At 53.1% G+C, this 18049-nt stretch overlaps 7 protein-coding genes across 7 annotated transcripts; 6 read left to right on the top strand and 1 right to left on the bottom strand.

Annotated features, from left to right (window-relative positions):
- Nucleotides 1-249: 249 nt before the first annotated feature.
- Nucleotides 250-1560, top strand: W97_01340 (CMGC/CK2 protein kinase; the record flags this gene model as incomplete). Its single annotated transcript, XM_007779248.1, has 6 exons — nt 250-364; nt 424-602; nt 684-794; nt 853-936; nt 991-1410; nt 1462-1560. The coding sequence occupies 6 exons, from the start codon at nt 250-252 to the stop codon at nt 1558-1560; spliced, it is 1008 nt and encodes a 335-aa protein (XP_007777438.1).
- Nucleotides 1561-2393: 833 nt separating this feature from the next.
- On the top strand, nt 2394-6268 carry W97_01339 (valyl-tRNA synthetase; the record flags this gene model as incomplete). The annotated part of the gene is made up of 9 exons (XM_007779247.1): nt 2394-2424; nt 2482-2646; nt 2741-3093; nt 3275-3649; nt 3716-4017; nt 4073-4124; nt 4277-4344; nt 4399-5596; nt 5648-6268. The coding sequence occupies 9 exons, from the start codon at nt 2394-2396 to the stop codon at nt 6266-6268; spliced, it is 3165 nt and encodes a 1054-aa protein (XP_007777437.1).
- A 964-nt stretch (nt 6269-7232) lies between these two features.
- On the top strand, nt 7233-7598 carry W97_01338 (uncharacterized protein; the record flags this gene model as incomplete). Its single annotated transcript, XM_007779246.1, has 1 exon — nt 7233-7598. One exon carries the CDS (start codon nt 7233-7235, stop codon nt 7596-7598), a length of 366 nt encoding a protein of 121 aa, XP_007777436.1.
- Nucleotides 7599-8340: 742 nt separating this feature from the next.
- Nucleotides 8341-9894, top strand: W97_01337 (uncharacterized protein; the record flags this gene model as incomplete). The annotated part of the gene is made up of 8 exons (XM_007779245.1): nt 8341-8640; nt 8691-8855; nt 8908-9161; nt 9215-9552; nt 9609-9641; nt 9699-9713; nt 9775-9791; nt 9844-9894. 8 exons carry the CDS (start codon nt 8341-8343, stop codon nt 9892-9894), a joined length of 1173 nt encoding a protein of 390 aa, XP_007777435.1.
- A 3102-nt stretch (nt 9895-12996) lies between these two features.
- Nucleotides 12997-13691, top strand: W97_01336 (uncharacterized protein; the record flags this gene model as incomplete). Its single annotated transcript, XM_007779244.1, has 5 exons — nt 12997-13033; nt 13096-13126; nt 13247-13313; nt 13370-13504; nt 13569-13691. The coding sequence occupies 5 exons, from the start codon at nt 12997-12999 to the stop codon at nt 13689-13691; spliced, it is 393 nt and encodes a 130-aa protein (XP_007777434.1).
- Nucleotides 13692-14084: 393 nt separating this feature from the next.
- Nucleotides 14085-15155, top strand: W97_01335 (methylthioribulose-1-phosphate dehydratase; the record flags this gene model as incomplete). The annotated part of the gene is made up of 6 exons (XM_007779243.1): nt 14085-14192; nt 14262-14405; nt 14480-14745; nt 14835-14918; nt 14986-15033; nt 15095-15155. The coding sequence occupies 6 exons, from the start codon at nt 14085-14087 to the stop codon at nt 15153-15155; spliced, it is 711 nt and encodes a 236-aa protein (XP_007777433.1).
- A 676-nt stretch (nt 15156-15831) lies between these two features.
- Nucleotides 15832-17915, bottom strand: W97_01334 (uncharacterized protein; the record flags this gene model as incomplete). Its single annotated transcript, XM_007779242.1, has 6 exons — nt 15832-16427; nt 16482-16686; nt 16740-17115; nt 17170-17539; nt 17605-17697; nt 17759-17915. 6 exons carry the CDS (start codon nt 17913-17915, stop codon nt 15832-15834), a joined length of 1797 nt encoding a protein of 598 aa, XP_007777432.1.
- Nucleotides 17916-18049: the final 134 nt, after the last annotated feature.

Here is an 18049-nt window from a genome sequence, read left to right as displayed (position 1 = left end):
AAGCACCAAGCACGAAGCCTCACAAGAGCCTTGCCGCAGTCCAAGCCCACCTGCCCGGCGACAAACCTCAATCGAATACCCCCGCCAAACAGAAGAAGGCTTGCGCGTATGATACCAGTCTCCAGCACAACAGCAGCAGTAGTTTTAGCCGCCTTCTCTGCCCTCTTCGCTTTTACCGACACCCCGATCCTTCTCGAAACCGCATCCAAAACCCTCGTTTCGACCCGGTTGGGCTCTGAAGGGTACAGGATGGCGCGGGTGTACGCAGATGTCAACCAGAACATGCCCAGGTCGTACTGGGACTATGACAGCGTCAACATATCGTGGGGTGTGCTGGAGAACTATGAGGTGGTGCGGAAGATTGGTTTGTGGCCTGCCGTGTTTGCGCACATGAGGGGCAGACAACTGACCTACCACCTACAGGACGAGGCAAATACTCAGAGGTGTTCGAAGGCATCAACATCGTCAACTATCAGAAATGCGTCATCAAGGTCCTCAAGCCGGTCAAGAAGAAGAAGATAAAACGAGAGATCAAGATCCTGCAGAACCTTTCGGGAGGCCCGAACATCGTTGCGCTGCTAGACGTAGTGAGGGATAACCAGGTCGGTTTACTCCGCAAAAGAACCCATGGCGCTTCCTCCTCTCAAGAGCCTTGTTGACGTCCGCCTGTGCGGCTGTGCTAGAGCAAGACACCGTCCCTCATATTCGAGTATGTCAATAACACCGACTTCCGGAGCCTATACCCCAAGTTCGTGGACTATGACGTGCGATACTACATCTTTGAGCTGCTTAAGGTACGGTTGATATGTAGGTCTGGTCACGTGACTTAATGGTCTGACAAACACGCTACAGGCGCTAGACTACTGTCACAGTAAGGGAATCATGCATCGAGACGTGAAGCCGCACAATGTTATGATTGACCACGAAAAACGAAAGGTTGGTTGAGCTCTCGACTGTTCATGTCTATCTGCCGCTGACACGCTTCTACAGCTCAGGCTGATTGACTGGGGTCTTGCCGAGTTCTACCACGCAGGCACAGACTACAACGTACGAGTGGCTTCGCGGTACTTCAAGGGTCCAGAGCTACTTGTTGACTTCCAGGAATACGACTACTCGTTAGACATGTGGTCACTAGGGGCAATGTTCGCATCAATGATCTTTCGAAAGGAGCCATTCTTCCACGGCAACAGCAACTCAGATCAGCTTGTGAAGATTGCAAAGGTGTTGGGAACCGAGGACCTGTTCGACTATCTGGACAAGTATGACATCGAGCTCGATGCTCAGTACGACGACATCCTGGGAAGGTTCCCAAAGAAGGCTTGGGCCAGCTTCATCAACGCTGAGAACCAGAGATTTGTCAGCAACGACGCCATCGATTTTCTCGATAAGCTGTTGCGATACGACCACCAGGTAATGGGACCAGCGCTTCGCCGATATAAGAAGTGTGCTAACAGCGCATAGGAACGTCTGACCGCGAAAGAAGCCATGGCTCATCCGTACTTCAGCCCTGTACGGCAAGCAGCAATACAAAACAACACCGCCGGTTCATCCCATTCGTGACCGCAACAAGATACCCCTGGAGAGTTCTAGCGCAGCTCGTAGATAGCTGGAGGAAGCTGTACGCTTTCGCATCCCTTGAATACATCTCTTCTTCCGAACAGGACTAGTCTCCTATCACTTCTAGCCAACTTGACTGGGCCTTGCTGTGCATCGTGGTAGTATCAGGGCGAGATCGGGCCATCGTAGAACAGGGAACTTTAGTGCCATGACGAGAGAACGGCTCCGTGTCGTTTCCGGGAACCATCGAGGAATGATTGGGTAGAATAGTGCTCTTCGAGGACGCGTAGAGAGTAGTTTTTGTTTTCCGGCGTACATAGCTAGGCATGCAGTAATGCACGGCATCGCCATCGTTTACCGGCCCATCTGTTTTGGCAAACGCGCTGCCTTATCAGCACTTGCGGCAGCCGCCGGTCTCCATTTCAAGCACGCCTACCTAGGTACCTAGTACCTACCCAGGTATATCAACCTTCCATGCTGTTTACGGTATTGGGTCCCCGTATCTAATCTAATCTCAAAAGCCGCGGCTTAGTAATACCCGGCACCAACCCAGAAGAGTCATAGCCTGAAATTGAGCTCCAGAAAGTGAGTCGAGCTGTGACTCCCGTTTTGTGTCGTGACTTTGTTTGCCCGAGGATCAATATCTTGTCATAGAGGAGTCCAGCATCAACTACTGAGAAGACCAGCGAGCATTGCTGCCGTAGTTCAGCCGCTGTACTCATCAGCCACAAGGCCCCACCGAGGGGCACGACCTCAAAATACTCGCGCGAGCACTACTGCGGCGCTCAAGATTTTGTACATTCCGCGCCGCACAACACCACGCAGGATTCGCAAAGATGGCGCTTAACGCAGCTTCACACAACATCCGTATGTTTTCCATGCTCAGTTCGCTCCGATATCACAGTAGCTTATAATCCTTATCAGCGGGCGAGAAGACAGGCCCAATCACCGGCCAACCGCCCCCCGTAGACAAAGACATTGCCAGCGACCTCCTCGGATCATCGGAGAAGGACCCCGTGGGACAAAGTGCGCCAGGACGGGACGGTGGAGATCCGGAGGCTGGCAAGAAGATCAAGTCGGAGAAAGAGCGTACGGATTCATCCTCTGAGAACACATGAAGCGCGCATGTGCGCGTGTACATTAGATCTTAATGAATATAACATTGACGATCTTCGTGTTGCAGTTGAGAGAGAGCGCAAGAAAGCCGAGAAAGACGCCAAGTTCAAAGCGAAACAGGACAAACAATCCGCCGCTACGGCCAGCGCCCCATCCAAAGCCATAAAAGAGAAGAAGAGGGAGGCCGCGAAGGAGGACCGGCTGCCGGAGTACGTTGAGGAGACGCCAAAGGGGCAGAAGAAGATTCTGAGACCTTTGGACGATCCGTACGTCAAGGCATACATCCCGAAAGTGGTGGAGTCGGCATGGTATGACTGGTGGGAAGCGGAAGGCTTTTTCAAGCCTGAGTTCGGTCCGGATGGAAAAGTCAAGGATACAGGGTCCTTCGTCATCGTGGAGCCGCCTCCAAACGTTACTGGTGTGTAGGATGCCTTCCTCTCCCTAGTCAAGAGACCGCGACGCTTGGCTCTCGACGAGCTACTCACTTGGAAAACCGATGGATAACTGACCGTATCTCCTTTTAGGTGCTCTGCATTGCGGGTGAGTACTCTGCATCTCGGCAAGATATAGTGTCTGCCGTTCCCTCCAAATCCTTGCTAAGACCTTGCCAAGGCATGCGTTAGCAAACAGCCTACAGGACACGCTAATACGCTGGAACCGGATGAGAGGTCTCACAACCCTATGGCTGCCAGGTTGCGACCATGCTGGTATCTCGACACAATCCGTTGTGGAGAACATGCTTTGGAGACGAGAAAAGAAAACAAGGCATGATTTTACACGCGAGGCGTTCGTCAAGAGGGTCTTTGAATGGAAAGAAGAGTATCATGCGAAGATCAACTACGTCTTGAAGCGGATGGGTGGCTCGTTCGACTGGACAAGGGAAGCCTTTACGATGGATGAGCAGCGTTCGAAGGCTGTCACGGAGACCTTCGTGCGGTTGCATGAAGAGGGTTATATTTACCGATCGAATCGCCTTGTCAACTGGTGTACGAAGCTAAACACCGCGCTTTCTAACCTCGAGGTGGACAACAAAGACCTCGAGGGCAGGACACTGCTCGACGTTCCTGGATACGAAAGGAAGGTTGAGTTCGGTGTTTTGACGCACTTCAAGTATCCCATTGACGGCTCAGAGGAGACAATAGAGGTGGCGACAACGCGTCCGGAGACGATGCTCGGTGATACCGGCGTCGCCGTGCACCCACAGGACGAGCGTTACAAGCACCTCATCGGCAAGTTCGCCAAGCACCCATTCGTCGATCGGTTATTGCCTATCTTCGCCGACGACTATGTTGACAAGGACTTCGGTACTGGAGCTGTGAAGATGACTCCTGCTCATGACGCCAAGTAAGCTTCTATCACGTGGCCGTCTTGGTCTGGGAGTTTCCTGACATCTTTGCAGCGATTTTGCGCTTGGGCAACGGCATAATCTGGAGTTCGTGAACATCCTCAATGTAAGTCAGTACACAGAAAGTAGTGTCACAGCGCTGACTCAGTCCAGGACGACGGCACAATAAACAGCAACGGCGGCAACTTTCAAGGACAGAAGGCGAGTCTTCATCTATCGCAAACTTGATGTATGGATGGCATGTTGACAGCTGGTTAGCGCTTCGATGCTCGGTACACTGTCACTGAGGAGCTGACGAAACTCGGCCTCTTCGTCAAGAAGGAGAAGTAAAACTTCCGCTCCAGCCATACTTCCACCAGCTTCAGACTAATCACTTATAGTAATCCCATGAAAGTACCCCTCTGCGCCAAGTCTAAAGACGTCATCGAGCCCATCATGAAGCCACAGTGGTGGATGAAGATGGACGAGCTAGCCAAGGCAGCGATCACAGCAGTTGAGGACGGCTCCATAAAGATAAGACCGGAGTCGGCAGAGAAGAACTACTTCAATTGGCTCAAAAATATCAACGACTGGTGCCTTTCAAGACAGCTTTGGTGGGGCCACCAGTGTCCGGCATACTTCATCAAGATCGAGGGCGAAGATGGAGACCAGTCGGATAACGACCTCTGGATCACTGGCCGCACCGAGAAAGAGGCTGAAGAGAAGGCTGCAAAGAAGTACCCAGGCAAAAAGTTCACGCTCACTCGGGATCCTGACGTCCTGGATACTTGGTTCTCCTCGGGTCTCTGGCCCTTCTCGACGCTGGGATGGCCCGACGAGACGACTGATATGGCCGAGCTGTATCCGACCTCCCTGCTGGAGACTGGATGGGACATTCTGTTCTTCTGGGTTGCACGCATGATAATGCTGGGAGTCAAGCTTACCGGGAAGGTTCCGTTCACCGAGGTCTACTGCCACAGTCTCGTGAGAGACTCCGAAGGCCGGAAAATGAGCAAATCACTTGGCAACGTCATTGACCCCGTGGATATCATGGATGGTGTCGAGCTCCAGACACTCCACGATAAGCTCAAGGTCGGAAATCTCGATCCGAAGGAGGTGGCGATGGCGACGAAATACCAAAAGACCGCCTTTCCGAAGGGCATACCGGAATGCGGTGCTGACGCGCTCCGGTTCTCCTTGGTCCAGTACACTACTGGCGGAGGGGACATCGCCTTTTCGGTGGATGTCATGGCAGGTTACCGACGGTTTTGCAATAAGATATACCAGGCTACAAAGTACGTGCTTGGCAAGATTGGGGAGGACTTCACGCTCGGCGATACGTCACGTGTTTCGCTAGCAGAGAGATGGATCTTGCACAAGCTCACGATCGCGTCGAGAGACGTCAACGAAGCGCTGGCCAACCGAGAGTTCTCAAAGGCCACATCGATTACGTACCAATATTGGTACGACTGCCTGTGCGACGTCTACATCGAGAACTCCAAGGCTATCATTCAGGAAGGTACTCCAGAGGAGGCGAGATCCGCGCTCGATACGCTGTACACCGCGCTAGACAGTGGTCTTAGGCTGATTCATCCTTTCGTGAGTTTTATCTTGCCCAATTTGAGAAGATTGCAAGGCTAACAGATGAAGATGCCCTTCTTGACTGAAGAACTATGGCAACGACTACCTCGGAGACCAGGTGACAACACGAAGTCAATCTGTATTGCGGCTTATCCGGAGTACATTAAGGAGTATGATGACCCTGCCTCAGCGGCTGCCTATGAGCTTCTGCTTGGCTGTGCAAAGGGAGTCAGGTCGCTCATGTCTGAGTACTCGATAAAAGACGAGGGCAAGACCTTTGTGCAGACCTTCGACGAGGACAGCTACAAGACGGCCAAGGAGAACATCCAAAGCATCAAGTCCTTAGTAGGCAAAGGTGTAGCCTCACTGGAGATCCTGTCCAAGGACGAGTCCACGCCAACAGGCTGTGCCGTATTCGCTGTGTCTTCCAGCGCTGCCGTGTTCCTTGAAGTCAAGGACCGTGTCGGAAATATCGAAGAGGAGATCAAGAAGACCGAGGTGAAGCTGAAGAAGGCGGCCGATGGAGCGGTTAAGCAGCGGAAGCTCATCAATGCACCTGACTTCAAGGAGAAAGTCAGCGAAGCCGTGCAAGAGGCGGAGGAGAAGAAGCTGGCGGATTTCTTGGCTGAGCAGCGGAATTATGAGCAGAGCATTGAGCAGTTCGAGCAGCTGAAGCTCGCGGAGCAATAGAGGTGTGTGCAATCTTGAGCGTTTGCGGCGCGTGTGGAAAGGCTACCGTTCGAGGTTCAGGATACGTAAAGGGATTCCCCAAAACTTCGCTTAGATGTACCATATCCAGCTTGCGTAGAGGACATCCGAATGCGTATCAACGACGAGCTGAGCTCAGGCTCAGGCTGTGAACAGGCGTTCGCGCCGCGGATGCAGTAGCGTGCGTCCGGGACTGCAAGGCTGACCGCCCCCAACCATGTGCGACCTCAACTTCGCCTCGCCCTTCTGCGCGCCAACCGCAGCCCAAGCGGCTACCTGCATCATCGGCTTCAGCCTCCGCTGCTTGAGGCCGCCGCGTACCAGGGAGCGAATCCTATTCGCTTCGCTTGATCATATTTGCACCCATTACATATTTCTGGGACTTCCTTAAGCGGCAGATTGTCCATCCCAAACCCCACACCGCCGCAGGGACTGGCCTTGCAAGGAGCTGTGCTACTGATCTGCTCATGCCGTGAGTGAGGCTTCCTATGAGGAATGCCGGAAGTTTTGCCAATCCATCCGCAGTTACCGACATGGTCGCTCCTGCCGGATGCGGAAGAGGCTGTGAGCAATACCGAGCCTTGTCATGAAATCTACCTGCACCTAGCGGGTGGTTCTCCAGGTGATGTCGGGTTCACAGCATTTCAGTTTGACTCTTGCACGGCACCCTGAACAATGAATCCCGTAGCCACGTACCTGCGGCATGCGGAAGACGTTCCTATTGTAACGGTTCCACTGAACCGGGCGACATATTCCGCTGAACAGTACATGTGTGTCGTGATGCCCAGTTGCACTTTACGCTGAGCCTCTACAGCGTAACCATATATTCTTATCAAGCTTTGCCTTCTATCAATCGTCAACTGTCTTTCCAAATATCCCAACTATCTTCTGAATTCTCTACTTTTCCCAATTAACCTTACCTCTACTAAACCCTCCAGCCGTCAGCATGGGAAAAGCCTACTCTCGACTGCGCCGCTCCGAGGAAGCGTCCAGCTTGGGTGACTCCCTGTGCGTCAACCCAAGGCAAGCTTCCATGTGCCTCACTGTTATCGCTCATGAGGTGCTAGCTGACATGACCACTGCTTTGAATAGCGTCGTCTCATCCCTAGATATGCTATCTGATCTTGCAAACCCGGTTGGAATGCCAAACACACAAGATCGAGAGACTCTGGACTTCGACTACATCATGACGCGGTATCTCGAGACGCCCGAAGAATACGAGAGGGTTGCTCTGGGCATCGAGCGCGGAAGCTTGTGGACTAGCTTGGTTGGTGAAGAGGCGGAGGGGTGGTTGTGGGTGATTGGAACTTGAGCGAGGCCTCAGGGGGAAGGGAACAAGATGCGAAAGATCGAGACGGCTGGGAAGCGGACGTTGTAAGATGGATCAGTGGCAAAAGATGTCGATGGCTCCCTGGAGTGTGTGCTCTTACCTGGGTCTTGTTGCTGATGTTGGGTTCTGGCTTTGGGTCAAGTGCCACGGTGTGGGTCACAGTTTTGACTCTGGAAATGTTGGAAAGGAGGTTGAACAGGAACGGCATGTCCAAAACAGATACTGCATAGGAGAGCTACCTAGATGATCACGTATCTACATTTGCTTTTGGCACCGCTTGGATTCTATATCGAAGGCGGTTGAAGTACCCACCGCAAATTTTCTTCAGAAGAAAACACCCCCTCCATTCCCTACCATGCCAGTCCCTCTCTTACATCATACTACCAAACAGGTATGGGACATGTAGATGTTTATTCTTGATAATAAAGAAGAGTGGTGGTGAGCTAGCGAGCCGTTTTTCCCAATGCCGAGGCCAAGCAAATGACGTTGGCTGAAGCCCTGTCCCCAGCCGCCATATCTCTAGCTTGGCCGTCTCCACCTTTGGAGCTCCAGCCGCTGTCAACACCACTGGCATCAATTGTCCTAAGTCCTCATCCGAAGAGTGGGACGCTCGGGTCTGCAATCAGAGATACGCATTCGAGAGCATTGATAGAGTGACGAGTACGTCCATTCAAGAGCTACTCTGGGCCGTTTAGGAGCTTGACTGACCCTGCTAGCTATCACCATGCCCATCCTCTTCCCGTCGCAGGGCCTGTTGGCGGACACCTTCGCCCGGTCCTCACCCTTGAGCTTCCGCAAGCCTGAAACGACTGTTTCGCAGAGGTCAAAATATCAGGCTCGCTCCGAGCTCTACGGCGCCTGGAGCGCCATCGACGACGCAAAGCACAAGACTGCCCAGCTCAGCGACGCTGCCGTGAAAGAATTTGAGAAAGCGAGCAACAAGGCGCAAGCCAAAGCCGGCAAGATTGAGCTTTATTCGCCCAAGTACTATGCGGCTTGTACCTTCGGCGGTCTCATGGCCTGCGTAAGCACCAACCGCAGCATCCTGTCCGAATTGGGAGCTCACGGGCATAGGGTCTTACTCACACCGCGGTGACGCCGCTGGATCTCGTCAAATGCCGTCGCCAGGTCGATTCGAAGATGTACAAGGGCAACTTCGAGGCTTGGGGAAAGATCAGCCGCGCTGAGGGATTCCGCGGTATCTACACCGGCTGGGGACCGACTTTCTGGGGTTACTCTGTATGTATTACGCGCATAGCAACATCGAGTCGCATTGCTGATTCGATCACAGGCTCAAGGTGCCTTCAAATACGGCGGATACGAATTCTTCAAGAAGTTCTACTCCGATCTTGTCGGCGAACACAACGCCCACAGGTACAAGACGGGGCTCTATCTTGCCGCTAGTGCTTCCGCCGAATTCATTGCCGACATTGCTCTTTGCCCGTTCGAAGCTGTCAAGGTCCGCATGCAGACGACTATCCCGCCTTTCGCAACTGGTACTATGAACGGTCTATCGCACATCACAGGAAAGGAGGGTGTTGCTGGGTATGTTCACAAACATTCCGAAATATAGCGACGTGCATGCTGACTGTTTTTAGTCTGTACAAGGGCCTTTACCCTCTCTGGGGCCGTCAAATTCCATACACCATGATGAAATTTGCCTCCTTCGAAACCGTTGTTGAGATGATATACAACTACCTACCCGGCAACAAGAACGACTACGGCAAGGGCGCTCAGACTGCAGTTTCGTTCACCGGTGGTTACATCGCTGGTATTCTCTGCGCTATCGTCTCGCACCCGGCTGATGTCATGGTCTCGAAGCTCAATGCCAACCGTCAACCCGGAGAAGCCTTCGGTGCCGCTATGAGCCGCATCTACAAGGATATCGGCTTCAGTGGCCTGTGGAACGGTCTCCCTGTCAGAATCGTCATGATCGGTTAGTGCAGTGTGGAACATGTTGAAGGACAAATTAACGCTAACGGCGTGATGCAGGAACCTTGACTGGCTTGCAATGGATGATATACGGTCAGTTCCTTGCCACTGTCTTGTTGTGTATGACTCACTTTACTAACAATGTTACAGACTACTTCAAGATTTGTCTGTTCCTTCTCCTTCTCATCCTTGGTAATGTCTTGCTGACTATAGTTACTCGTTTCAGTCATGGGACTGCCCACGGTACGTTTTGATTCATGCTATCCTTTGATCGCCTCACTAACTGTTCCTGCAGACCGGAGGTGGCGCACCACCCCCAGAGAAGAAGCCTACAGGCCCCCCCTGAAGGAACTTGTGAATTCCAGAGACGGTAGGAGTAGCATAGATATTGATCAGACGGCCGGTTGGACAGATTTTCTGCTTGTTGCTATTTACTTCCGGTTTGCTCCTCTGTATTCTACGCAAATTGATTACCTACGACCAATACTACAGTTCATTGATCTGTTTCCCCCAGTCCCGTGAGACGGCGCTAAACAACAGATGCCCCCGCTGGACCTGATGCAAGGTCAAGGTCTGGTACCTCGTCACACCACATTGCGTTCTGTTCCGTTCTTGGGTTATCCCGAGCAATCAGTGATTGCTCTTCAAACAACTGCACAGCATATCTGACAGCCAACAATGGACATTGCAACAGTTCACGGTATGAGAGTGAGCCGAGGATCACATGACTAACCACCTGACTGAACATTAGATACTAGACAAATATCGCCTCGAAGCCGGTAAAATATATTTGCTCTCTCGGAGTTCTTCTGAAACCCAACACTGTCGGACTCTCGAATTAACCTACTATGAACAAACTAGCACAACACTTTCGCTTTGGTACGCAGCTGGTTGCACCGATTGTCAGTCAATCATCACAACATACCACTGTACAACACACTCTTTGTAACATTCCTAACGTGAACATCACCCACAGCCTACCGATCTCCCTCGGTCCAAATAACCTACGAACAAGTCCAGTCAGGGTTTCCTGCGATCGTCTTTACCACATAGCAAAAGAAAGAATAATCCATGCTCACGACTCCAGTTGCCCTACAAATTCCTAGGGCCGCAATTGTTCTAACCAACACGCTTCTATACGCCTGAAGGTTCTCACAGGCGTCAAACTCAGCCTTCCGCTATTTCAAACAATGGGACTATTAATGAGCAAGACAGCAAGCACACAAGGGGCGCATTTCAACAGGATGGGAATGGATGACGTCAGGTCGGCAGGCCTTCAAGAGAGTCAAGAAGTGACGATGCTGAGCGGCTGAGCCATTCTTCTGACTAATCATCGGAATCGTCCACCTGTGCCCGTGTCAGAGATAAGAAAGAGGAGGCTAGAGACTGGAGAGTAGTAAAAGACAACGAAGTTTTGACGAAACTTCAACACAGGCTAGGTGGAGTTCTTAGTCGTGACGCCGCACAGGCCGCCGACAGAGCGTCTCTCCATGTGAGCATTACCGCCAGTGTGGCCACACTCGGGATCGATGTTTTGATCTGTACCGCTGTACGGCCTGCAGCGGACGCCATCCTGAGCACTTCGACTGCTGGAACACTGCAGCCAAAGTGCCAGGCGACCCGACCGACCTATCAAATGACTCAGCTCAGATTACCGATGAGGGCGTCTGCATCGAATCTTAGTGTCTCGTCGATCAGCAACTCGAGAAGCGGACTTGATATGAGATCTGCGAGACGATAGACCACTCGATACCGCGAGCTACAGACTTGGTATCAGTTGACTGCATAACAACTTTAACCATCATAGTATTCACCAGGCGATCCGCACAGAGCCTATCACAAATTTAGTAAAGAGGAACGAGGGTAGAGATGTCTACGAGCGGATATCGCTGAAAGAGTCGGTCGGCCTAGGGAAATTACTTAGACCAGAGGCCATTCGCTTGTATGGTGCGCTACTTTACAGGTTTAGTACGGGCCCACCACCAGACTGGGCAGTCGGCCAACTGGACGAAGAACAAGCTGTGTTAGAGACATGGCGGCGGATTGACACGTCAAAGAATAGCGGCGGAAACCCAACGTGGGGACGTAATATTTTACCCGTACGCGAGAGTGAAAGATCCTGTGCCCTGACGAAAGTACATGGCTAGGCTGTACGACGGCGGGGCCGTGGTGGCGGACATGATCAGAAGGCAGTTCAACTGCCAGGAGCTACGAATGATCATCCGGTCGTGGTATCTCACCTACAATAACGCCGAAGGATCGCGTCTATCGATGAACCCGATTGGATAGAGGAAGAACTAAAGCCAATCCAGCAATCTGATGAAGAAGCAGCCGGCGACTGAAGAACCGAAGAAGATGCTGTGGCAGGTGGCGTGTACGATGCTTCCTCTACCGAGCACACTCCTGACTAACTCCCCGAGAAACCGTCATGGGAAAGCATCCTGAAGAGCTAGCTGAACGTTTTGGATTCTTGTCCCCCCTGTTCGTTCGCCATATATACAGTTGTCGTGTATCAATCTCTATCAAACTTGAAGACCATCTTCATCAACTGGCATGCTTCATCAGCATTGTGCCGTAATGCTGAGTTGAACAGGCTATCAATCTCCGGGCCGTGTCTACTCTAGGCGCAGGTTTGGATTCCGCAGGACAGGTAAGGCGGCTGTGAGGCGGACAGATGCCGCCAGAGACGAAGAAAAGCGGCAAATCCTGTGACTCTGTAATGAAACCGAGCGTCTTAATTCTGAAGGTCACTGTATACCGCATTGAGCATCAGCTTCCATCTAACACAAACAGAGGCTGTTACCGAGTTCAACATGGCGCGTGGGATACCTGTTGCTAGATAGATGTCGAGTGAAGCGCAGGGTAGTGGAGTGACTGAGCAAGGCACCAAGGCACAAAGGCACCAAGGCCAGCATTTATCCCGCAGACGCTTGCTCGCGCCCGGCGCGCCAGACGCGAATCAGCGTCGCGGGCCCTATCAACGGCTTTATCGCCGTTCCACAACATCACCTCACGCATTCGACAAATCCAAACCGTTGCTCGGCCACCATCCTCTGTGCCTTCTAACTTGGCCCTGCGTCATAACTATCGGGCGGGTTATGGACCCTTAGGACGGTGCCGTCATGGGGCTTCTGGGTCGCCGGCGGTCGGGATTGCGATCTGTTGCTGCTGCGGCCCAGAAGAGCAGTCCAGGACGAATTGCTGCTCGAACAGGCCAAGCCATGCTCTCCGTCGTGTAGACCCCGCCAGACTGCTCGAGCCATTGAGCCATCCCACGTTGCGGTTGCGTCACATGCAAATTTGGGCGGCCTTGCATACATATAGAGTTCCATGGTTGCCCATGCCCGGTCCTTTGTAAACCCCCCGTTTGCTACTCACAGAGACGACTGCCATACTGGAATCCAACAGCATCGTAGCATACTTGACTGTCTAATCAAAATCCGACGAAATGCCCCAAGATCCCATCGTTTCAACCGGCCGTGGAGGTAAACCCTAGCTACCTGGGGCTGTTGCCGCAATGCCTCAGGACGACACTGACATCGTCCAGGTGCTGGAAACATCGGTCAGGATCCGACTGTGTAAGTGCCGTTTCAGCGCGCGGCAAACTCGAACAAACGACTTCGGCCACCCCGAATACTGCGAGAATGCCGCAGTTATAACATCTAGAGCGCAGCTTCAGCATCTGACCAGACACGCAGTTACACCGACGGCGGCATCGTTCGTGAAGGCTACCTCGGAGCAGGCGATGGCGACTACTCCACCGGCGTAGGTTCACTACGCAGTAATCACCGCAGACACGTAGGCTGCTGACTCGATAATAGCGTGGCGGCGCGGGCAACATCGCGGTGAGCCCACGAATAAAGCCCCAGACGGAGGGCGTGACACGGCTTTCAGAGGATGTTATCCCGGAGACGGACTTGCGCACGACTGAAGGATATGAAAACTTCCACACTGGTGTACGTTGAGCCACTCTTCTCAAGCACGACAATTGCATCGCCGGCTGACATATGGTCATTCCAGCGCGGAGGCTCCGGCAATGTCTACAAGGAGAAATATGGCGGCCACAGCCACAAAGCTGGCGAGTCCTTCGGCGACAAGATCAAGCAGCTCCTAGGCAGGGATAGCAAGGATGAAAAGGCTTAATAGCAAGGAGTCGAGTGTGTGTGCCCTTTTCCGCGTTCAGACGGATAGGAACGGTCCTTTCAGATGACGGCAGCGAGGATATCACATCCGATGATACCAGTCTTGATTGTGTTTCTATACCCACGAGTTTAGTTCGTAGTCTATACCCAGTCGCGTTCACATGAGGTTGTTGACGCGGTACGATGTGTTGAGACAAGCCGTTGCAGTCTTTAAGTCCTTACGCCAGCATTCTTTACGCGAACCTCGATACATTGGTGAACCTGCCCGACTTGTATACAACTTTCAATCGCGTGATGACGCCAGGTTGCGCTTATCGATAACCATGTCGGATTTCTTTCGAGCTGTGAGAGCCTGTCGAGCCATTCCACAAACCGGCGCAAAGTGTCAGCCCCAATGGCTTCCTCAGACCAGTCAAATGACCACCTGGTCCATTCGCCTGATTCCCAGCATCCAGCGAACCTGATCTGCGAGCTCTGCCGCAAATTCTACACTCTAGGCTGGGTAAGCCCGTCTCTTTCCCGACCAGCAACCCTCAGTATAACGAAGCTGCACAGCTAACCAAGCCCCCAGGTCACCGGTACAGGGGGCGGCACCAGCATCCGGCACAATGACCATCTCTTCATCGCGCCCTCCGGCGTCCAGAAAGAGCTCATGCAGCCGACTGATATGTTCGTGATGGACTTCCACAGCCGCGAGTACCTGCGCAGACCTCCCGTATGGTAGATCCCACCGCCCCTACACATCAACTCCGCCCTGTGCCGCTAGCTGACACCCGTGTCTGCCTGCAGAACCTCAAACCCTCCGCCTGCACACCCCTGTTCTATGCGGCTTTCTCAAGGCGCGGCGCCGGCTGCTGCATCCATACGCACTCGCAATGGGCCGTGTTGGTTACGCTGCTGGTGGAGCGCGAGTTCGGTTCCAGTGCTTGCTTCGAGATTGAGCGGATTGAGCAGATCAAGGGGATACCGAAGGGGAGGGGAGACGATGGGAAGGTGGGAGGAATGCTGGGATATTTTGAGAGGCTGAGGGTGCCGATCATTGAGAATACTGCGAGGTCGGTTTTGCGTGGAGGCCATAATGGCGCAATGGCGAGGAAGAAGAGAGGACGGTGACACACGTGCTGACGATGCATTGCTTTTGTAGGGAAGAGGACTTGACGGAGAGCTTGGAAGCGGCGATGGAGAAATACCCGGATACTTTTGCGGTACTGGTCCGGCGGCATGGAATGTGAGTACTCCTCTAGCTGACGTGCATAAACACATTCAAACCGTGACAGACGCTGACGGCCGAGCAGATATGTGTGGGGAGACAACGTGCAAAGAGCGAAGACGCAGTGCGAAAGGTACGTCTGACGTAGAGAGGCCGCCTCACCTAAACTTCCATCGCAGCTGACCATCCCTTAGCCTTGACTACATCTTCCAGCTCGCGGTCGAGATGAAGAAGCTTGGTCTGCCATGGACCTAGCAAACAGGCAAAATTTGGCCTGGTCAGGCACGCTGTCCCTTAATCATCTCTACTCCTCACGGAGGGATGCTTCATGACTGAGGAAGGCCGGTGGCGCCTTGAAATGGAGGGTGCTCAAATCTGTGCAATGCGTAATACCTCGCCTTCCCTGGATCATGTGATATTAAGTTTGCTGTACCTACTGAGGAGCTTCATTGTGGATGTTGACGCAGACTTGGCAGCTCGCAACTATCAAAACGGCTGTTTCGAGAAGCAACAGACGTCTGCAGTACGCAGCAGCGGCGGGCAACGGTTATTGAATGAGATGTGCACATAAGACAACATCTAGCTTTCCGGATACCAGAGAACAGAGTTCTGCGCACCTTTTGTGATTCGCAACGCTCGGTTTTGATTCCACGCTCTAGCTATGCACAGTACCCGCAAGCCCAGTTGAGCCCAGAACAGATCCCCCACACCGACGGATCCCTAGCGCGAAAGGCTGACAGAAATGAAGGAGACCTGCAGCAAGACCAATCGATAGAAAGAGCTAATGACCCGTTCCGCTCATAACCCGGATACCCAAAAGAAGGAAAAGTTGAAAATTTACGAAGTCTCGCCGAACGGCAGAGGATATCCAGCCGTGATCTCGCAGATACGTGTCCACCGTCCGGTGGACGTACGATGGAAGGAGACTCAGTTATGCAGTAGCGGTGGTCTCAGCAGCCGCGGTCTCCGCACCGGTCCCGGTAGTCTTTTCTGTTTCTGTCTCCTTTGGATCCTCGGTCTCAGGCTCTGTAGGCTTTGCGTCCTCCATAGCTACGTCAGCTTCATCCTTTGCGTCATTGCCGAGAGTCTCGGTCTCGACTGGCGCCTCCGCTGGCTCTGCCGTGTCGGCATCCTTTGCTGTCTCGGCGGGATTGGCCTCCTCGGCTGCTGCAGCTGCGGTCTCTGGAGTCTTGTCGCCGGTCTTCTCTGCTTCATGAACACCGTTTGTCGCCGGCTTAGCAGTGCTCTCGCCCGCATTCTCTGCGCTTGCAATGGCCGAGTTCCAGTCCGCAAGCAGCTTCCTGGAGCGCTCTTTGAACTTAAACTGCTCCTCCTTGGGGATCTCATGGAGCTTGTCAATGCCCTTGAGCACCTTGTGGATCTTCGTCAATTTGATGATGTTACCGTTCAGGTCCTGGATTGCCTCTAATTGATTGAAGTAGTCATCCATTGTATGCATCTCATCCTCTTTCGGCGCTTGGTCACGAGTCAAGAAGCCCTTCTGAAGGCGATGGCGCAGGTACAGCACTAGATGACTTGAGTTGGCTTCCAGAGTACCTAACAGTGGGACAAGAAACTTACCAGTCTTCTCCTGCCTGGCTCTACGGTCTTTGTCAGAAACCGGTGCCTCCTCGACCTTAGGCGGATCGGCTGCTTCCTCGCTGTCATTCTTGGACTTCTTCGGGGCCTTGGTCTTGGATTTGGGAGTTTTTTGGGTTTTCGTAGCAGAATCCTCGGCCGGGGTTTTGGGACCCTTGACTTTGAGAGTCTTTGGGGTCTTCGCCGGCTGTTCATCGTAGTTAGAACAGTGCCTACAGCGATGGAACCCAGTGCGCTTACCTTCTCGGTTTCACCGTCGCTCTCAGCTCCCTTTTTCCGCTTCTTGCTCGGCTGCTTCTTCTTTTCCGCTTCATCGGCGGGCACATCAGCTTCATCCATGTCAACGTCTCCGTCATCGTCAACCCGATCCTTGCTCTTCTTATCTTTCTTCGCCTTCTTCTTGGCATCAGCTTCTGCCTTCTCCTCAGCGTCCTTTTTCATCGCTTCTTCGTGGCTAACAAGGAGCTTCTTGAAATAAGCAAGGTCATGTTCTTCGGCAGCAACTTTGTATGCCTCCCAAAGAGCCTTCGAACGCTTGCCCTGATCGCCATCCTTGACAGTCTGCTTCAGCTCGTCCATGTCGATCTTGTCCATGTCAGTGTTAGGCTGCCAGTTGCTATGGGCGGCTCAGTCAGCATAAGTAACCGCGCTGCAATCGCGGTCAACCTACAATTCGTTGGTGCCCAGGAACATGATCGGGTACCTCCGATCACGAGCATTTTTGCCACCTTCCTCGAAATCGGGGCGGTATGAGCCGTCGACGCGGGCAGCACTGACTGGTCGCTTGCTGAGAAGGCTTTCCGGCAGCATCTCCTCGTCGCACACAATAGATGGCCATGTCGGGTGTCCCTTCATCCGCGCCCACCAGTATTCTCCAGGTTCGACGTCAAGGTGAAGGTTTACCATCGATTTTTTCTTGTTAAGCTTCTTGGTCTTGTGCTCTGGGACACCGGCTCCGGACTTCCTCTTCTCTTTCTTCTTGGAGCCTGCAGTAGCGCCGCCCGCCTCAGCGGTAGTGGCTTCATCACCGGCCGCAGCACCTATTACAACCCAGTCAGTACGACCTAAACTTCAACACATTGGGGCGCTTGTGTCCAGGCCTTACCTGGGGCAGTCTCAGCAGCCGCATCTCCAGCTGTGGCCTTTATATCTTCAGAGGCAGGCTCGTCGTCAGCTGCGGGGGCGGCGGATTCGTCGGCTGAAAGACAAATATGTCAGCAAAGAGCTCGACTTTATGGAAGCGGCTACCCGTTGCTCACCTTCAGTGTCCTCAGCAGCGGCGACACCGTTGGCGCCCGAGGTGGCTGGCTCGGTGCTGTCTCGTGCGGCGGCGGGTTTGTCGTCCGCAGGACGCGTCGATTGCTCTTCGGTCTCCACGGACGCTTCGGTTGACTGAACTGGGGCGTCTTCTGCCATTCTGTGGCGGCTGTAAGCGGTGTCGCGTTGGTGGCTGTGTGCGCTGACTCGACGGCGACGCGTAACCGGGTTGAAGAAGCGCGAAAGATGAGTGTCGAAGCTAAGCGCGCAACAGGTAAGTGGCTGAGCTAGTA

The sequence above is a fragment of the Coniosporium apollinis genome (assembly GCF_000281105.1).
Source record: "Coniosporium apollinis CBS 100218 chromosome Unknown supercont1.4, whole genome shotgun sequence".
Taxonomy (NCBI): domain Eukaryota; kingdom Fungi; phylum Ascomycota; class Dothideomycetes; genus Coniosporium; species Coniosporium apollinis.
This window is presented reverse-complemented; position numbering and strand designations above follow the sequence as displayed.